This window comes from Desmodus rotundus, chromosome 13 (assembly GCF_022682495.2).
Source record: "Desmodus rotundus isolate HL8 chromosome 13, HLdesRot8A.1, whole genome shotgun sequence".
Taxonomy (NCBI): Eukaryota; Metazoa; Chordata; class Mammalia; order Chiroptera; family Phyllostomidae; genus Desmodus; species Desmodus rotundus.
This window is the reverse complement of record NC_071399.1, coordinates 91,232,784-91,253,502: the sequence shown is the minus strand read 5'-3', so window position 1 is coordinate 91,253,502 and position 20,719 is coordinate 91,232,784. Positions and strand designations below refer to the sequence as shown.

The 20,719-nt window shown below is 39.3% G+C and overlaps 1 protein-coding gene across 7 annotated transcripts in view; it reads right to left on the bottom strand.

Annotated features, from left to right (window-relative positions):
- Nucleotides 1-589: 589 nt before the first annotated feature.
- PDS5B (PDS5 cohesin associated factor B) overlaps nucleotides 590-20,719 on the bottom strand; it is a 134,084-nt gene continuing 113,954 nt past the window's right edge. For 2 of the 7 annotated variants that reach the window (XM_024568410.3, XM_053916442.1), the window contains exons 27-35: nucleotides 20,108-20,240; nucleotides 19,660-19,779; nucleotides 18,708-18,770; nucleotides 17,992-18,137; nucleotides 15,245-15,350; nucleotides 10,066-10,508; nucleotides 9,871-9,981; nucleotides 4,913-5,051; nucleotides 590-3,503 (exon numbers count right to left, since the gene is read on the bottom strand). In XM_024568410.3, the coding sequence (XP_024424178.1) occupies nucleotides 3,468-3,503; nucleotides 4,913-5,051; nucleotides 9,871-9,981; nucleotides 10,066-10,508; nucleotides 15,245-15,350; nucleotides 17,992-18,137; nucleotides 18,708-18,770; nucleotides 19,660-19,779; nucleotides 20,108-20,240 (1,297 nt within the window). In that variant the 3' untranslated portion in view covers nucleotides 590-3,467. Of the gene's footprint in view, nucleotides 3,504-4,912; nucleotides 5,052-9,866; nucleotides 9,982-10,065; nucleotides 10,509-15,244; nucleotides 15,351-17,991; nucleotides 18,138-18,707; nucleotides 18,771-19,659; nucleotides 19,780-20,107; nucleotides 20,241-20,719 lie in introns of those variants that run through there. The other 5 variants (XM_045201077.3, XM_053916443.1, XM_045201079.2 and 2 more) reach the window with 5 other exon arrangements.

Below are 20,719 nucleotides of genomic sequence, written 5' to 3'. Positions count from 1 at the left end.
GGACCCGTGACACTTCAGAACTGGGAAAGTGTCACTTCATGAAAAAGACACAATCTTAGATTGTGTGTAACAAATAACCGAGCTTCGAAGTATGTAAAATAGCTTCTGCAATCATTTTCACCCTCTACAACTTTTCGCAGTCTGACACTGTGTATTTAATTCTTGTTTTCTTACCGCCCCCCCCCCCCCCGCCCCCAACACCTGTGGAGATGTAAGCTTCCCAAGGGCGGCTTATCCTATCTCCATCACACTTTATCCTCCTTTACCAGCCCAGCAAGGAGCAGGCACTCAGTAAATACTTGCTGAATTAACAAAACTGCCACTAGCAACTTATCTTCTTAGTGGTTACTTTACAAGTCTGTATTACACATTTATAATCCTCAGTTATGCAATCCTTTACACCTTAAATAGTACTTAGTGAATCTGTCAGCCAAGGTTTTTGCTAGAGTTTTAACAAAAACTTTGAAAAACATGTTACTAGGAAATATTATGTTCTCTTCATGAAATTAAACATCATCAGAATTTGCTCCATTAAGAATATTTAAGTATATAGATATAGCTTCACATAAATGAAATGATACAATTATATAGTAGCTTTCATGTTTATTCAACTTCAGAGAAAATCCAAAAATGTGTCTGAAAGTCAGTTATTTATCTAAATACCAATTGTTCATCATGGTGACATAATACTGTATGGTAAGGGAAATATGCCTAAGTTAAACAATTTCTTCCATTCCTGACATTTTCCAAGTGGGCGGAAAGGAAATCTTAAAAGCCGTACTGAGCAGCGGTGGTAAGGAGACACAGAAAGTGGCCTGACCTCTGCTACACGGGGCAGGCTTCACCGCCATGTGCACACAACCCTGGAGACCGCCGAAGAGGCTTCCGCCAGCGCTGCGGCCCGGCGGCCTCACTGAAGGTCGAGATTTCATCATGGAACTTGTTACAGCGAGCGACTGTTTTCTTACGTTTGCACAATACATGTTTTCAAAATGAACATCATCACTGAAGAGCTTGCTAAGCACTGTTAGCAATCAATGTTTTACATATACTTCATTTTACTTTATAGTATGTGGCTCTCCAAATGTCAGTACATGAAATGTTAAGTTTAAACATAATAATAAGATAATCCCCTAAAATGAAGACTCAGGACATCAAAACTTTGATCATTATTGCACCTATTCTTCTACAGAAAAAATGGAAAATTTACATCATAATCCTCCCCAAAAAGGGAACAGACGCATTAGAAAATCACACTCATTGGCATTGAACAGAATTTACAGTGAACATTTTTGTGAACTGATGTACAGGATTAATGTACAGTAAAATGTGCTTCACTATGATCATGCAAATAAAATTCCTCCACGCTTGTTTTTTTGTTGTTTTATAAAAGGGTCTTAAAGATATATTTCCATAAACATTTCCAGTGCAATTTAGGCTACAACGAAAATACAAAGCTGTCCCTTATTCCGTATTTTATGGATTTATAAACATGCCTCTGTACTGCTGAAATAGAAATAGCATGTTTGGGAGAGCTGAGCTGATGAAATGTTTAAAAGCCAATGTATCTTGGTCCGACATTAGCTGCCTCGACGTGTAGCAGCCTCCCGCAACCGCTGACGTCAGCACTGTTGTAAATGAGGAGTAACATATTGAGAGAGTAAGACTCAAGTCAAAAGACTTTTCAAAAATAAAAGGCAGTTTTATAAACATGAAGAAATCTCTAAAAAAAATCATCACATCAATTGTGATATACATTGGAAAATAGTAAAATGTCATTTTCCAAAATAGTTTCTTTATTATATCCCCCATCTATTATAATCAATTTTGGAAATATACCTTAAACATAATGGTGTATTATGTGAAAATGTTCCATTATTCAATGTGATAAATTTAATAATTTAGAATATGATTTTTTTTCTAATGTTAACTATGAAAAAAGAACAGCCCCTGAAATACTAAATGAATTTAGCTAGATATTAAGTAGTAATAATGAGTAAGTTTTGGTTCAAAATAACAGTTTATAAAACTGTAAAAGGATACTGCCTTAAGTAATTCGTTTTAGTAATTTTACAGATTACAGTGAAGGGAAAAAAAGACCTTCTCGAAGTCCAAATGAACCCCCACTTCTCCCAGTCAGGACAAGGCGGGGTTTCACGTAAAGCCGGGGAACTCTGATGCCGACAGCGGCTCCCCGGGTGGATGTGTGCTCCCCTCCCCCTCCCCTCCCCCCGCCCCGAACAGTTCTTTTTGGCTCCAAAATAAAGTACAATAATAAACTCTTGATGAAAAACTATGTTATGGGGCAATCCATCATATACTATGGCTAAATAAGAATTTACAGAAAGAGCACATCCCAGTTGTAGCATTTTTCATAAACATGCAACTCACTATAAAATACAAACACTTGCTTTCAAGAACAGCTTTATAAAGACACACTGCATCAATAAAATTTTTTTTCTTTCTGATTACCTTTACATTTTTATGAAGAACTAGAACTCTCCTAATGTGTACATATCAGATTTTATATTATAGTGTAATAATTTGCATTTTCTGAACATCTTGTTCAAGGGGAAATATCTATACACAATAACATTCTAGACTATTAAAAACTAATTCAAATTACAGAATTTTATTGATACAGTAGATTAGTAAGAACTGAAAAGGGATGATAAAATGGAATAAAGAATTCAGTACATTATTTTATCACACACTCTTTAAAATTAAAATATTTTAAATCTCTCTGTTAAAATTTTCATTGCCACGAAAGGCAGAAAACTCTGGGACCGACACTGAGGTGTCAGACACGCCCACCGGGCAGGACAACCACGGCCACTCGCCTTACACAGGGGCCCTCCCCTCAGGGCGTCTGCTGGGTGTGCTGCAGGTGGGGTAGCACCTCTGGAGACCAGGGGCGCCCAGGAGTAAGCACTAGGTGAGATGCACAAGGGACAGAGACCATTTAACTCCAACAAACAGTGACATCAAGAAATGACACCACTTGTTGAACAAAAAATTCTTCACAGTAAAACTGCAGAGTATACAAATACAAACACTGACAGACGACTGCTTAAGGTCCATCCTAACCAACTCTTCCAATCAATAGATCCAATAAACAGCTGGGCACTGTCAGTTTAAAGCCACGGATAAAAGCTATACAAGCACTTTAGAAGTCAGAAACATTAAAAAAAAAAAGAAAGAAAAAAAAAGAAAAATATATTTACAAGTTTCTTCTTTAGTTTATTTCTACATAGCCATCGCAAATTACACTTTCACGACACTCCATAGTCAATGTCACCACCACGCGTACGGCTTGAGTGTGTGACCACGGCGTATGAGGCCATCAAACGAAGGTCCGACTGTCCACTCTCCAGCAGTCCTGGTTTGTGCATCAAAGGCTTTCCTCAGCCTCAAGCTTGACAAAAAATGACTTTTTAAAGCGTTCACATTGAAATTATTACATTTGTTCATCGTCTTTCTCTTTTAGAACTTCGCCGCCGTACCTTAAAAGAAAAATCACCATATGCTTAATTAAAATGGGTACACATTTATAAGACATAGCAATAATAATTACTATTTTAAACCAATCATTATTCTTACTTGTTCCTGATTTTCTTTACTTTTCTTTCCTTGAAACCTTTCTCCTATTTTAACTCGCTGCCTTGGCATCACTTATTTAGACCTATGTAATATTTGAATGTTCATAAAAAGCTTTTCCCAGAATAGCAGGAGAAAATTACTTTTCTATTTAATAATTTTCAAAAGATATGAACAAAATGTCAACAATAAGTAAAACAATTGCAAATATCTTTGTACTTATATTTCTGTGGTAAAGACAACATTTGGTACTTACAAACCGAGGTTTATAGCTGTCTTTCTGGGAAAGTAGTTACTGAGTTTAGATCCTAACAACTATCAAATAAATATTAAGTGAGCTGAAATTCAGACGTATTACCATTAACTGGCAATAGCGAACGAAAGCATAAAACTTAAGTTCAAAAAAGATCAGTATGAACAACAGGAATATAAAAAGAACAGGATTTCAATTTAATTATTTTCCTTTGATGAAGACATCGGAGACTATTCCACCTTATTTTTATAACCTCAAAACACTCTGTAGGAAACATGCCCAGTTAGTCTGAGACCACAACGCAGCGTACTCGCATTCTCCCGTGGTCTGAACCCTCCCACTCACACACACACGAACCCTGGTGTGGCCAGAAGAGGAGTGGGGTCCTCCCTGGGACGTGGCCACAGAGCACGCACTTCTCAAGCAAGATGGCTGGCTGAGCTGGTCTCCACGCTCAGCATCAGTACTATCAAGAGAACAGCTCTTACGTAAAAGTTTAATTACTGTTCTTCCAAAGGGAAGTACCTGAGTTGTGGAACCAGTCACTACTTAAATAATTCAAAAAGTATCTCAGGAAGCACCACATTCTACCTTTGTAAAAGAAGTGTCTATTACCAATTTTATTAATTCCAAAGCTGATTTTAAAGATATTTATTCTACATGATTGACTAACTTCTAGTTTCTACTGTGAAACTCAAACAAAATTAATGAAACGTAAACAACAGTATACTTAATAGACACCAGTGCTCTAAAATCAAGGTACAAAATGCCTGAAGTGCCAGCACCATACTGGCTCTTGTCCTTCTCTACGTTTAGTCTGAATGTGACATTTACACGTTCGCTAGGCTACATCCATTCTCGCGTTGGGTCAGGCTTCCAGAGAAGGTGTGCTCTCTGTCATACAAGCTGGGAGAGGAAACAGTGCTACAAACTACAGAAGAAAAATCTGTAAATACTTGGAATTATAAGTAACAGAGAGTGCTGAGTGGATGTGACCAAATACTGACCGACTCTATTTCCACACCCCACCCTATCACACACGGCGCTACAACCAACGCGTACATTCACTGGAGAAACCTCCTCCTCTTCTGCTTCTTCCGGCGGCACGTCCTCGTTGACAGGGGAGCTGCCCTGAAACACGTCGGCTTCTTCACTGGAGTCGTTCTCTTTAGCAGCTGCTTGTTTGGAGCGTCCCGCACGGCTAAAGTAGAAAACAAGTAAACTACAATGAAGCTCTGATCTCTAAGGAGATTTACACCTCTTTAGAGAAGTAATTTAAATACTTGGTGAATTCTCAGATTATCTTTTAAATGTTTAATTACCTTATAAAACAAGAAATATTATTCTTATACTTTGCACCCTAAACCGGTGTTTAATCCTCGAATCAAGCAAGTAACAAAAACAAGTGTGACTGAGACCAACACCACAAAGGAATTAAAAACATAAACTCTGCTCTTCCATCTCTCCCAATGAGTAAAAGGCATTTGTATCTCCTGAGCTGATCAAAGCAGAGAATCCATCCAGTCTTCCTTAATAATATACCACTCTTGATCTGGCCCAGTGGATTCGGTTTACAAAGAAATCTCAAATCCACTCACTTGGCCCTGCCTCTATCACTATGACTTATTTCCAAGCCCTGTCATCTCTTGGTTCTTCTCTTAACAAAGTCATCTTTAACAAGTACACACAGCTAAAGCCACTCCCCCTGAATGGCTGCCTACTGCACTCTGAGGGATTCTGCCCGTCTCTTCATACCACCTACCTGCAGGGCCCACTGGGATCTCTTTCCAGTCCCCGATTCCCCACAATTGCAATCCAGCACCCCCTGCCATCCTTCAGCTCTCTGAATCTGTCAAGACTGTTCCTGCTTCATAACCTCCAAATACAGTGATCTCTCTACCTGAAAAGTTCCTCTCTATCAGCCTAATTCCCATTATTCTCAAAGAATCAACTTGTCACTTCCGCAAGAGAAAATGTCCCTAATTTCCCAGCTCTCCCATTACATCCTTACAGTAGCCTACATTTTTCCTGACAGGGGACTGAACCTGCAACCCAGGCATGTGCCCTGACTAGGAATCGAACCTGTGACCCTTGGGTTTGCAGGCCTGTGCTCAATCCACAGACTACACCAGCCAGGGCAGCTCAAGGTATCTTTTGATTTCTTCCTTGACATCCTTGTTAAACCATTCTTTGTCTAGTAACATGTTATTTAGCTTCCATATTATGTGTTTTTCAGTTTTTTCTTTTAATTGATTTATAGTCTCATTCCATTGATTCAGAGAAGATGCATCAGATTATATTAATCTTAAATTCACTGAGACTTGTTTAGTGGCCTAACCTAGAAAATGTCTCATGTGCCCTTGAAAAGAATGTATATTCTGTTGCTTTGGGGTGAAATGCTCTGAAGATACCAATTAAATCCACGAGGTCTACTGTGTCACTAAAGGCTACTGTTTCCTTGTTGACTTCCTGTCTGGAAGACCTATCCATGTCAGTGGGGTGTTAAAGTCCCCTCCTGTGACTTTACTGCTGTGGCTCTCTCCCTTCGGGGCCAACAAGATGCTTCACACACTCAGGTGCTCCTGTGTTGGACTGCCCTCTTCATTACGCAGTGTCTTCCTCTGCCTCTTACGAGGGCTTTTGTTTTAAAGTCTATTTTGTCTGACATAAGTATTGCTTCCCCAGCTTTTTTAAATTTCTGTTTGCATAAAACGTCTTTTTCTATCCTTTTACTTAAGGTCTGTGTGCATCTTTCATTTTGAGGTGGGTCTCTTGTAGAGACCTAGAAATGAGTTCTGTTTCCTAATCCAATCAGCTACCCTATCTCTTTTGATTGGAGCATTTGAGCCATTTACATTTAAGTTGATTACTGATAGGTGCATATTGATTGCTACTTATTCTTTATCACTATGGTCCTATGTTTTTTTTTCCTTCATCTTAAAGGAGACCCTTTAACATTTCTTGTAATACTGGTTTGGTGGTAATGAACTGCGTCAGCTTTTTCTTGTCTGGGAAACTCACTATTTCTCTTTCAATTTTAAATGATAGCCTTGCAGGATAGAGTAGTCTTGGTTGAAGGTCCTTGCTTTTCATCACTTTGAGTATTTTGTGACAATCCCTTCTGGCCTGAAATGTTTCTATTGAGAAATGAATTGACAGTCTTCTGGGAGCCCCCTTGTAGGTAACCATCTCTTGCTGCTTTTAAGATTCCCTTTGTCTTTTTTTGTTACTGTATGTTTTCCACTATCATTTATCCCCCATATAGTCTTCTACCTCCAGCTTTCTGTCTTGAACCTTTGGGGTTTTCATTATGTTTCCTGGTGTGGGCCTCTTTGGATTCATCATGAGAGAGACCCTCTGGCTTCCCAGACATGTGTATCTTTTTTCCCACCAGGTTAGGGAAGTTTTCAGTCATTGTTTCTTCAAATAGCTCTCGATCCCGTGCTCTCTTTCTTCTCCTTCTGGTAACCCTGTGATGCGGATGTTTTATACTTTATGTTGCCCCAAAGGGCCCTTAAACTATTATTTTTTAGAATTTTTTTTTACTTTTTGCTCTTTACTTTTATTCTTTACTCTGATTGGGTGTTTGCTGCTACCTTGTCTTAAAAATCGCTGATTCAGTCCTCTGCTCCATCCAACCTACTATTTATTCTCTCTAGTGAGTTCTTCATTTCAGATACTGTCTTCTTCGTTTTTGATCAGTTCTTTTTTATTGTTTCTATGTCCACTTTTATACTTACTGTATCTTGGCCCTGTGAAGGGCAGGTTCTGCACTGGTTGGGTGTGTGAGGGAAAAACACCCCATCCTGGAGCCATATGGCTCAGTCTGCCCCAGATTTTTCCCTGGCCTTCTGGAAAGCCTGCCCTCAGGAGGGTGGGGTCCCCATCCTGAGGGCAGGTTCAGTGTATCAGGCTGGAGGACAGGTGTGGGGCATTGCCCCTGCCCCCAAGTGCACAACTCAGCCTCTGACACTGGGGTCTCCACACCAGTGGCCCAGAATGCTGGCTCCTCTGGAGGGTGTAAGGAGGGTGGGGCCAGAGCACTCCCCCAGGGTGATGCCATTGGGAAGGTACTGCTGGATCCAAGAAAGACAGTGTCTGTGGGCGGGGTGGGAGGACGACTCAGCACAGGGACCCTGGCAGTTGTCCCTTTGGCTCTCTCCCTGGAGCCACACAGCCCTCTCTCTCCTCACGCAACCCAGTCAGATTGGAGCTTCCCTCCCTCTGCTGGAGCCAGGGGTGAGTGGCTGGCTCCACAGCCTGGGTTCCTAGCAGAATCCCTGCTGGTTTTCACAGCCAGATCCTAGGTGGTCTCCTCTTCCTGGCTCTGGTGCTCTGAGTCAGGGCCCGGGTTGGGTTGAAACCCTACTCTCCTCAGGGGGGACCTTTTGTACCTGAGATATCCCTCCTGGGTCTCAGTCACCACACAGGGGCGCGATGCCAACCCTTTTGCTTCTGCGCCCTTCCTACTACCAGCCTCAATGTGGCTTCTTTTGTGAACCCCTGGTCGTAAGACTTCTGTTGAGCTTGTCGTCAGCTGGCTGTTCAGGGTCTGTATTGTAGCTATGATTCCAATTTGGTCCTGGGAGGAGATGAGTGTACCTTCCACCTACTCCGCTGTCATCTTGAATCTCCCTAAGACGTTTTTAAACTCGATTTTTTCCCCACAATTAACAGAATACAGGTATTACACAGAAAATAATGCAATGGTCCTTAAATCCATTGAAGACAGAAGAAGAAAAACAGGCAAATGTAACATGTTATTTTACTAGCTCTAAAACAAAAATTCATAGTGAAGGGATGGTAGGCTGCTAACATAGAGCATAGGATCTCTGTGTTGATTTTTTTAAAAGAAATATTTGTTTTAGAAAATTAATGTGAGGACTTGTATAATTTTAGGAGAGAACATGACAAAAATTAAGCCCTTAGTTTTATGATGCCCAAATATAAACAAATTAAAGTTATAAGCCTGAAAGATATTTACCCCTTGTTATAAAATTAATCATGGGAATTTAACATTCCTTAAAAATTATTTTTTTTAAAACAAGTGACTTTCCATGGTTGAATCCAAATACATTGGAGCTGCCAAGAAAATGTACTTACCTTTACTTTTTACCTGAGGGAAAAATTACAGGGAAGAAAACACGAAGTACTAGCTAGATACTCAGACAACTTTACCTCTTCTTGTGCAATATACGGAAGAGGAAAAGCTTTTGAGATAACTATTTCACCAAAGTGGTCTGGCAACGCTGAAAAATCAAGCCACTGTGTACTTATGTCATGGGATTGTGCTAAGAAAAACTGGAGATTTTCTGACTAATCAGAGACATGCCATCCTATTTCCAGTTAAATAAGTGAGACGAAAGAGTGAAAAATTTACAGAGCATAAATGTTCCCATCACTTTAAAGCTGTAGATAGAGATCTGTTATTACAATTGCCATGTAAACATGTGATTGTGTGACCACCCAAAACTATGTGTATGTGGATACAGATGTGTTAATCTGATTAGAAAACAAAAAAATTGATACATCATAAACTGAGATCAGCAGCATGTGATAATTTCTCTGGATGTAATTTAAGAAAAACGATGCCTGTAACTTTCCTACACAGTGAAAAGAATAAAAACAAAAAGTGTAAAAGCTATTTTTTAAAAAGTTACTGAGGAAAGACATGAAAACTTGTACCATGGAATGATAAGGCAACCTGGTCAATATGCTGTGATTATTTAAAAATACCTTATCACCTCTTCAGGTACCATAAAGTCTGTATTGGAACTAATAAACTGTTTGGTATTCATTAAATAAAGATTTGCTTAAATCCTGTAAAAATGTACAGAAGTTACCAAAGGGTTAACTGTGACATCAATCACCTAGGTAAGTTTATAAAAATTTTGTCTTACCTAGTGTATTGGGGCTAACCATATGGCATTTAAATGCAGCCCAATGTATATTTAAAAATTTATAAGCTTTTGCAAAAGAATTTGAAATTGGTTTGAAATTTAACATTATTTACAACTTACACATTTTTGGGGGGTTGTGATGGTGATGGCGTTTTTGATGGTCTTCCTCGTCCTTTCTGTGGGATGGACTGAGTGGATTCAACTGCACTAGTTTCAGGAGATTCTGCTCTGCTTGGGGAGACCCAAACGTGGACAGCGTCAAATTACGATTGCCAACAGAGAACTACATACATGCACAGCGCTGCACGTGCTCACCTCTGCTGGGCCCTCCGGGATGGCCGGTGCTGTCTGCTTTTTGACTTCGCTTCTGTGTTTCCACTTTGTCTTTCCTCTTCTTCCTCCTCTTCTGCTACTGAAGGTCCAGATTTTTTTTTGCTTCCTTTTTTAGAAGCCTTCACTGTTGGCTCTTCTTTTGCTGTACCTCCCCCACCAGGAGGTTTTGGTGGTCGGCCTCTTTTACCTTTCTTTGGTGGGCTATTCTGTTCATCCTCATTTTCTAACAGGTCTTCTTTGAGCCTCTTTTCCTCAGGCCACTGCTGCTCATCTGACTCAGAGGCTGTGTGGCCTCTCTTCCGTCCACGCTGACCACCTTTGGGTCTCTGTTCCTGTGCCAGCTTAGTCAGGTCATCCAGGCCTAGTTTCTCCTCTGAGTCGGCAGCAGGTGTTTTTTTCCGGCTTCTGGGTTTGTCCAATTCAGACTAGGAATAAAAATCACAATGTCAAGTGTGAAGTTATTAGTTAGCATATTTTGAAGAATAACACAAAAAAGCTGTTACCAACTTTTGCCATAAAATATAATTAAAGTGCAGAGTTCTTAAATACATCAGAACCATAACTTTACTCGGTTTTTTAAAGGATTTATTTATCCATCTTTAGAGACAGGGAAAGGAGGGACAGAGAGGGAGAGAAACATCATTTGTGTGAGAGATGCATCGATTGGTTGCCTCTCACACGACCCCAACCGGGGACCTGGCCTGCAACCCAGGCATGCGCCCTGACTGAGAATTGAACCAATGACCTCTGGGTTCCTAGGACGGCGCTCAATCCAGTGAGCCACACCAGCCAGGGCTATTATTATTCTTTTAATTAAAGAAATTATCTGGGGTAACAGGGTAATTTATTTATTTTTACTTAAGCTAGAGAGCCTCAAATGGAAACCTCTCAAGACCAGCATTTTATTAAATTATAAATTTTAGTGAAGAGCTATTTCATAAAAAGAACATTCTAAATTCAATGCCTGAATAATGGACTACTATACTAAAGTATAAGGGTCCTGTTTTGATACTCAATGTGAATAATTCTACCACACAGTACACAGTAAGACATATCAACCATCATATGTTTTAAACATCATAAAAGGACTCATTGTTTTACAAATGAAAGATGCAAAATACAAAAGTAGAACATATCATTTATGAAAAGTTTTAAACACACTTCTGAATCTAACACACTGCTTCTTCCCAGGTACAACTAATTGACAACAAAAATAATTTAAAAATCAGTGATTTTCAAATTTAAAATAAAATCCTAGTCTACATTCAGAAAATTTATACATTTATCAGCAGATGGAAACTGAGAAAATTCTTCAGAGAAACAAATAATAATATGTATGAACAAACAGACAATGCTCTCCATATACACACATACATAATACACATATACACAAATACGGATATTTGTAACAGTTAACTTCCAAAAGTCTATAGCAATTTACTCTTAAAAATCAGTGAAAACAAAAATGACCTATCTGTAATTTCAAATGTTTAATTAGTCACTTGCACTTCCTATTTGTGAAATGCCTAATTATGTCATCAGTATTATGCCCCACTTCATCTGTTTACTGGAGTCTTAGTGTTGTGATCTACATTTTATTCTTACACTCTTGTACGTCTTAGCACTTTATTTCCTATTTGTTATGGGCTGAACTGCGCCTCTACCAGACTCACTGGCTGCAGCTGCAGCCTCTAAGGGGATGGTATTTGGGGATGGGGCCACGAGGGTGGGGTCCCTGCGATGGAACTGGTGCCCTCAGAAGAGAACCGGGGAACGCTCTATGTCTCTTCCCACCGCGTGAGGTCACCACGGGGAGGGACCGTGTGCTGACCAGGAAGGACATTCTCCCTGGGACTGAACCAGCCGGCACTGCACACTTCCATTCCCCAGCCTCCAGAACTGTGAGAACATCCGTTTCTGTTGTTTGAGCTGCCCGGCAGTTGATGGCATTTCGTTACGGCAGCCTAGGCAGATGGACATTAGTCTGTCTTGTTTTTAAAAACTGAATGGGTGATGAGGTTCTCAACTGTTTTGCCTACTCTCACCCCCAGAGACACAATTATTCCAAAATTACTGATTTGTAATGCTTTCTTTACTCTTTATTGTATTTTAAAAATTAATGTTCTGGGGCTATTTAAGAGCAGCACAGTAGTTTGGGCTGCCCTTATGATTCTTTGTCCTCTTTTTTTGTATTCACTTCCTCTTCCACATGGACTGAAATCACACGGGAATTTTACCATTACATATTCAACTTAGAAAAAGTTGTCATCTTTTAAATTCAGTTTTCCCATGAAAGAACATGGCATGTCTTTTCTGTCAAAGTCTGTTTCTCAATTTTGATATTTTCTCTACACAGGTTTTCACCACTTCTTTTTACGGTCATGTTTAGATCTGTCTGTCTGCCTGACTAATTTTATCGCTGTAGTGGTTACTGTAGTGAAGTTGGTTCCCTTTCCCCCAGGTGTAGACCTAGAACAAGTACAATCACCAGAGTAACGTGAGTTACATATGTACACACATGCGGATATGTGACTACTGTGCTACACTCGCAGTTTTTGAATTACTTCTCTCAGTTTTAACAGTACAAAAATAAAAATGAATTTCTCTTCTTACTCACTATCATACCTTTGACTTCTATCTCAGGTCTTCTTGAAATGACCAAACATTCTAGAACAATTTTTAATAGTAGTGGTGAAAGGCTGGTTGCTTTGTTCCTAGTTTTTCATAGAAATGCTTCACGTATTTTGCCTTTAGGAATAATACTTCAACTGAATTATTCACTACTGATGTAAACAGACAAAACTGTTACCATGGTAAGGATGTACCCTTTTGGTATTAGTTTACTAAGAATTCATATTTGAAAATTTATGTCTTTGGCATGACCTGAGATTCTCTTGTTAATTTTTCTTTTGTGTATTATATGAAGAGACATTTTTTAGCATTAAATTATCCTTGCATTTCAGGAAAAACAGACCTACAAATGATTGGTTTTAATTTATGAGTACTTATTTAGTTTTTTACATAAATTAAAAATTAATTGTTTTTACTCAGAGATGGGAAGATAAAAGAAATATTAAATTAAAACTAAATTTAAAGTGTCACTTCCAATTTTAAATGCTGGGATTCATTTGGATGTCCAAAGATCTAAAAGGATGGTTTCATTCCTTTATGCTATGAAAAAGGTTAGTGGTAAACAGGAAACCTGCTTTTTTTTTGGAGAACACCATAAAATAATAAATATATTCTGCTAAGGCACTACATTCTCTAATTTCTTTTTTGCTTTGCATTGCATAGTTTTAAGAGCAGAAGGAGTATAAAACTGAGGTTAGGAGCAGAAAATGGGGAAAATGTTACTTGTAAAACTATAATTTGAATATAAATGTATATGGAGAATTTCTTTCCAGTGAAATATCAACATGAAGCTAGAAGTAGGCAAAGAAGGCTGTGCTCTTTCACTATAATTCATAGGTCTCACAATTCTGACCTCTTTGAGAATATTTCAGTTGAAATTAAATCAATAGGTTCTAGTACTTTGGAAACGAATGCAATGTTACACAAGGGGCAGCCAAAGGCCTTCATTATAAATATACAAAAAAGTCTCAAAAACTCAGAAATTCAAACTGTTCTATGAAAAATAGAGACTGTGTTTTATATTGCTTTATAAAGTAAAACTAGATGTGGAATTTGTAGAATAAAAAATATAAAGAATCATTAAGAATCAAAACCATGTTTCCGGAATGTGAGGGGCTGGGGGGTGGGGCGCGGCCAGTGGGTGGCCTGGTTCCTGACCCAGTGAAGGACAGGAACACAGGCGCTCCTGCACTGAAGGCGCTTTCAAGCCCGGGCGGCCCATTCTCGTAAGTGATGATGAAAGAACTGTCACAGGAGCTGAGAGGTAGGACGAGAAGATATAACTACCTTTTCCAATTCAAGGACCATTTTCTGTTAATCTAGATAAAAGCATTCCTTTCTGGCTAGGCAATCAATTTTTAATTCTGCTTGGGTGAAATTTTTAAAGTCAAGAAAAATCAGAATTTACAGAAGAGAAAGTAAAGATGTAGTAAGAATTTTAGGATAATTTTTTAAGTAGAAAGAGAAATAATCTGGCAAAATAAATCACTGGAGAAACCTGAAAACAACTGAATGTAAGTCTCCAGGCTATAGATGGTGGGCGCGTGAAAGACAAGAAGGCAGTAATACAAGGGCAGGCAAAAGTAGGCTTACAGCTGTGAGTGCCCCAAAGTTTATTCTTGTATTATTCATTAACTATTGTATCACCTGTCTTCTTTTTCTATGAACTTACTTTTGCCCTGCCATGTATCTCAGAGAAAGCAGAAGTATTTTATTAATAACCTTCCACCTCTATTAACTTAGTAGATTCAAACATATTAACTTGTGTCTTATAGCAATCACTAATCAACAATATTAATCTTTATAACAATTCATATGGGCTAATTCATTTATTTTGATAAACCTTACTAGGTAAGTACTCACATTTTACAGAAAGAGAAAATGATTCCGAGAGGCTACTCGGTTATTACAGAAATGGGTAGAGCAAACCCAGCAAGTAGAACGGGCCCACTGACTCAGGCCATCAGGGTGGGTGAAGACCCACAGCTGTATTCTGTATCTGCACCAAACCCACCAAACTTGTCTTCCCACGACATTTCCAAATTGTATCTATCATAGAAGGTATCGTCGTTGGTAAGATTTAAAAACTAAACAAGGACTATATGAGAACTGTAGCATTTCTTATCTTTACTAGAAGCTTATTTAGAGGTTAAAGGTTCAAGAAATCACTAAAATGCAGGAGCCTTTAAGGGACCCCCATTCTGTTTCCTTTCTCTAAAGCTAAATCTAAACTTACTGTGTTTAAAAAAAAAAAAAAAAAAAAGGCAAACAAAATAAAAAAAAACAAGCAGCCTGAGTATGAAACTGGCATGCTAGAGTCCAAGGACCTAAAGAAAAAAATTACTTAGTAGAATGACAAAAAACACAAGGAATTCAATATACTTAAATTACATGGTAGAGGATAATCATAAACTCAAATTTCTAATTAAAAACTTTAACTGGTTTCAGTGTAAAATGTATTATTTACAGTAAAGTAATAATAATAATAACAACAATGATAATAATTATAAAATCAAACCAAATAGCTCACCCTTACAAGATCAGAGTCGTCTCTCTTGTCACTTTTTTTCCCCGGCAAAGGTGAAGACATTGTGTAATCTTCATTTTCACTGTGATCCATTTCAGAACTATCAAGCCTTTTAACACAGATATTTATAATTGTTATTACAGTCAAATAACTTTACAAGCTTTTTCTGCTCTCTAAATGTAGCTTTATTAAAAAGAGGTTCATTCCATTCACAAAGTATTGGTTTTATTCTATCATACTTAGAAACAAATTAACATGAAAAGAAGCACATTTAACAAAAAAGGGAAATAAAAAATCACAAATTTACTTTTTTTCTAATTCTTTTTAAAACCTAAATTCTGTAGTGGAGCAGGAACATAAAGTTAGTTGAAACTTCTCTTGTTAGAAAGTTGGACTGGCCTACATCAGCCCCTGCCCTGTCCCCCCACCTTATCCCTGCACACCTGACAGCCTCGACACACCAGAATCACTAGCTTTATTATTACTCCCTCCTCACCAGCAGGTCCGCATGGCCTTCTGCCAGCTTACCCACCAATGTGCACTCAAGCACGTGGGTCAGTGCCTGACATGAAAGAGGTGCCTACTCCATGCTTTCATACACTGGTAAGAAGGCTCAGTCTTCGGTCCTGGGTGATCTCATCCGTATTGGGTTTTAAAACCCATTTAAACATTAGTGAACCCTGAATTTCAATCTCAGGCTAAGAAGCTAGCCTGAGTTATAGACTCACATGTCCAGTTGCCCACTCGCTTGAATTCCTAATAGGCATCTCACCCTTACCACAGCCAAAACTGTTATTTGGACACCTCTTTTCCTCACCTCCCCAAAATACACACACATAACTCACACACCACAGCCTGTTCCTCCTCACAGATTCATATCTCAGTTAACGGTACCATCATCTGCACAGGGATTCAGGCAAAAAGCCAAGGTACATCCCCAAACTGTCCTTTCCCCTAACTGTACACAACTAATTCACCAGCAAGACCATTTTGATCTGTCATCAAAATAAGTCCCAAATTTCCCTATTTACTATCTTCCCCTCTCTTTATCTCTTCCCTAAAATACTATCAGCTGACACCTAACTGGTTTTTCTACCTCTATTCTAGCTTCTCCATTCTCTAAATAATCCGGGCAATCTTTAAAAGCAAAAATTAGATCACCAGACTCCACAACAGTATCATCCAGTTGTACTTAAATTCACAAAGGCCAAACCTCATCTGGCTACCTCTCGGCTTCATCTCTGACCCACTGAATAATTCCTACTCTCATTCCTACTCTCCAACCAAACACACTCGTAGCTCCTTCTCTTAGAAAGAGTCCTAGTAAGCAGATGGGATTCGGGTGGAAAAAATGGCGAAATAAGATTAGCCAAAGGGTGAAAGTTAGTTCACTGAAGCACACTGAAGAAGTGTAGTAGGAAAATTAGGAGTCATTTGTTTTCAGTAACAATAACAATGGGAGCTGAGGACAAAGCAAAATTTTAATTATCCTGAAAACAAACAAGGGGAGCCAATTAAGATTTCTAAGCAGTGAAATAACCTTACCCCAGCAGCATTTAAGACAGATAGATTATCTAGCAGTGGCTTGGTCTACTCAGCTGGAGGAGTGAGGAAGGGAATGGCCACTTACAAGGACCAGAGAGGATGAATGGAGTGCTGGCAGCAGCAGAAGTACACAACACTGCAGGGAAACCTAACTGGCAACACTCAGCAGGAGGGAGAGTCAAAGGCAGTCTGCAGGCTTTTAGCCCAGATGACGTGGTGAATTAGATCATCTTTGATTATAACCAGGAATTCAGGGAGAAAACCCAGTAATTTAGAAATTACTTGCTCGGACCTTTTTGGTTATTTTAAGAATGAGGATATTCACTAGAAAATATCCAAATGATATGGGTGCCACTTCCGTCACTTAGGTATCAGCAACTAATATACATTAATATAGGAATGCAGAACAAATAAGAGCTAGAGACGTAATTTTTGTTCTATTCTTATTGTACTACTCATCATTTAAACATCCATTGGAAAGAAATTGATAAGATACTGTAGAACGTCTCCTCCCTCCTTTACTAAGTGGCTATGAACAATGCAAAGACAGCACACAGCCTTCCACACCGTCACTCAGCAGAACAAACAAAGAGCGGCCCTTTGGCCCTGCACAAGGCTCTCCTGCTAACAAGTGATGAAACCAGGGGAGTGTGAAATGTATTTCCTTTTTCTCTTTCTTCAAACAAAAAGTTTACACATGTACATGCTGAAAAAAATTTAAACCATACCAAAGAATAGAATATGATTTCCCTCCTATACGTGATTATGTAAACACTACTAAAGATACAATGCATCCTGCCAAAAACCCTTCTATGCATATATAAGCAAATGCAAATACAAATCCTTTAAAAAACTCAAAAGTACCGTAACACTGCTCTATTCTTTGCCCTTTTACTCAATAATGTGTTGTGGAAACTCTTCACATTAGCTCCTGCCTCACCATTTTTAGAGACCGCATTCTCTACTGCACAGTCTCTACTGCAGACACAGGACCAAGACCGCTAGACAAACGTACGCAAGGCGGAGGCGGAGAACCTGTCTACGTGAACAAGCAAAGCCATGTGACCCCAGAGCGGCCACCCAGGCCCAACGGCCTGTCCTGATGCCTGCTCACTGATGTTCGACGCTGTGCATTATGTTGTTTTAAGTCCCACGGGCTTGCTGGAGTCCTTCCATCTGAAGGGCGGTTTTTCTGATGTACTTACCTCCCTTTTATTCTTCCAGGAGAGCTTGGGTTTGAGCTGCTGCTGGCATTGCTGACGGTTTCCATGCGTGACGACTTTGTCTGAGACTGTTTGCCCGCTGAGGAAAGTGGTTTGTTAACAGCCCCCAGGACATTGGTCGTTTTAGGCTGGAATGAAAAATGTGCATCTCTTTCTATTTAATTAAAGCCAAAAGAAATTTACATTTAAAGAACTATATATAACATCTGTCAAAGTATTTGCATACAAATCATGAAAAAATGTGCCTATTCTTAAGCAAAATAAGGACTATAAACTGAATGTTACTTAAACAAATAAAAAATGAGAGAGAGAGCAGTCAAACCCCTTGGTCACATGGAGGCTTACACACGATGAGAACAAGTCGCATACACAGTCGCCAATGAGGGCAGTCGCTAACCCTCGCTGTAGGAGGACATAAGAAGGTGTCTTGTCACTTTAAGATTTTTACCTTGATATAGGATAGAAATTTAAGTTCAAAGTCTCCAGGGGCTTTATTACAAGCTACAAAGTAAGTTCATGTATCTCAGCTTGCATCTATGTAGTAAATACAATTATTTCTTTCTTCTAAATGGAAAATAATCACATTTTCTAACTTAAAATACACCAATGTTTAAAGAAATACAAACTAACATAATTATGCCACTAATCATACTAAAATAAACCATCATGTAAGTATTAAAACCATTCTCAAAACGTACTTTTCCAGGAGTAAAAAACGATTTCATTTCTGGAGGCAGGTAATTTTTGGTGTTACTGAAGTTCTACAATAAAGGAGAAAGATGTAGTCAGTGTGTATCGAAACACTGTATCTGTGAGGCTCAAAAGCCAACAAAGCAAAGAGCAGCTTTTGCTTTAAATAAAGCACATAAAAAATTCACATTTATTACAATTAAATAATCATCTGACACAGAAGATCTCAGTCCCCGATGTGAAATACTACACTTGAACTAACCTCGTCCTGACTCCAAGGGCACCAGAACCTGTCTGAGCCTGTGTGCTCCACTAGCACTCCCCGAAGAGGCGAAAGAGACTGTGGCTGTTGCTACCCCACCCCTGAATGCTCAACAGCAGACAGCCATTCCTAGCTACTGGGCCAATCTCCGGACTTTAAATGGCACTTGCTCAGGAAAAAAGAAGGTAGTGGTGGTTTCTGTGCTCTGTTACCCTAGAGACACAACCCCTTCCTGCCCACAACCCTTGAGTTTTAGGACAGTGGGCACACGCTTGCAGCAGCCCCAGGGTCTTGGGCCAGGGCAGTGTCTGTTCTCCACTTCTGCCCCACACCAGTGACAGGTCTCAGGCAAGGGCCTGGCACTGCAGACCGGACCTCTGCCCGCCTTCTCCTTCCCACTTTGGATCAATGGCCATTCCCTCACAGAGCCACATGCTTTGATGGCCCTTTTGCTGGTGCCCTTAGACTGGCGAACAACCTTGAACACAAACTCTAGACCTAACAAATCTATGAACCCTCTCTGTGCCCTCTGCTGCAGCCCGTATTCTGGTCTTGAAGCACATTAGGAAGACTCACAGTGACCTTTCTGTAGCATTAGTAGGCCAGCTCTTGACACTGACCCTTCTGGATCTCCCCACCACCTGGTGCTGAGAAGACACTTTGTTTCAATCAACACAAACAGATTCTGCAATAACTACCTTGTCAGGCTGGGTGAAAAAGCGGGCTGGCAGCACGGGGTCCTTGGGGGACTCCAAGCTGTACGTGGTGCTCTTGGACATGATGATATTCATGGCGACGTCACAGACAGTGTACAGTTTCTGACACGGCAGGAAAAAGTGGGTCTGAGCTGACATCCTAAAGTCTGAACTGGAAGTAGCTCTACAACACGTATTTAGCGTGCCGTTTCCAATACAATAAATGCACATTAAAAATATAGACTTGTTTTCATTAGTTTACTGGAAACAGTATTAATTCTAATTTTATATTAGTAACTATATTAGTAAGTCTAATTACTACTATTAAAATACTGATTATTTACTAACAGAAAAGACTGATGTTGTCTACAAATACTACAGAAGTCCCATATCCTACACTCTGATGCCTACATAGACACAAAATCATAATTATTTACAAATAATTACATACTTCATTCATTTTTGCATCATCTGGTCCTTGGGCATCTTTTGTTTGTTTAATATTTTCTACCATCTTTCTGATAAATGCATGACTGTTATTTTCATTTTTAGCCATTAATATTTCTAGAACAAACCAAAGACATCTAAAAAAACAAGAGAAACAGAAAAGAAAAATTGGTTATTAAATGCAAATATAATAATTCTAAATATAAATATAATGAACACCATGAGGGGAAAGAATTAAAAACAAACAGTTACAATCAAGAGAAAAGAAGATGCCACGCATCCCTGTCACACTGTATCAGCAAAGTAAGTATGAATTCATGAGAACCTCTTTCAAAGCCCCACCAACCTGGCCTCTCCAGGGGGGCCGGTGGGAAGGGCACACTGGAAAAGAACAAAGCGGGGTCAGCTCTGATGGGAGGGGAGGACTGCCTAAGGGGACAGTTGGTCCTGAATGGACACCAAAGGCACTCAAGACTGGCTGTCATCCCAACAGACATCTTCAAGAAAGATGCCTTGCTCAATAATTAAGAATTTTCATCAGTTCAGAGAAAAAAACCACGGCTCACAAGAGCAGATACTGTCTTTGCTTAAAGAGGAAAGAATTAAAAAAGCTTCA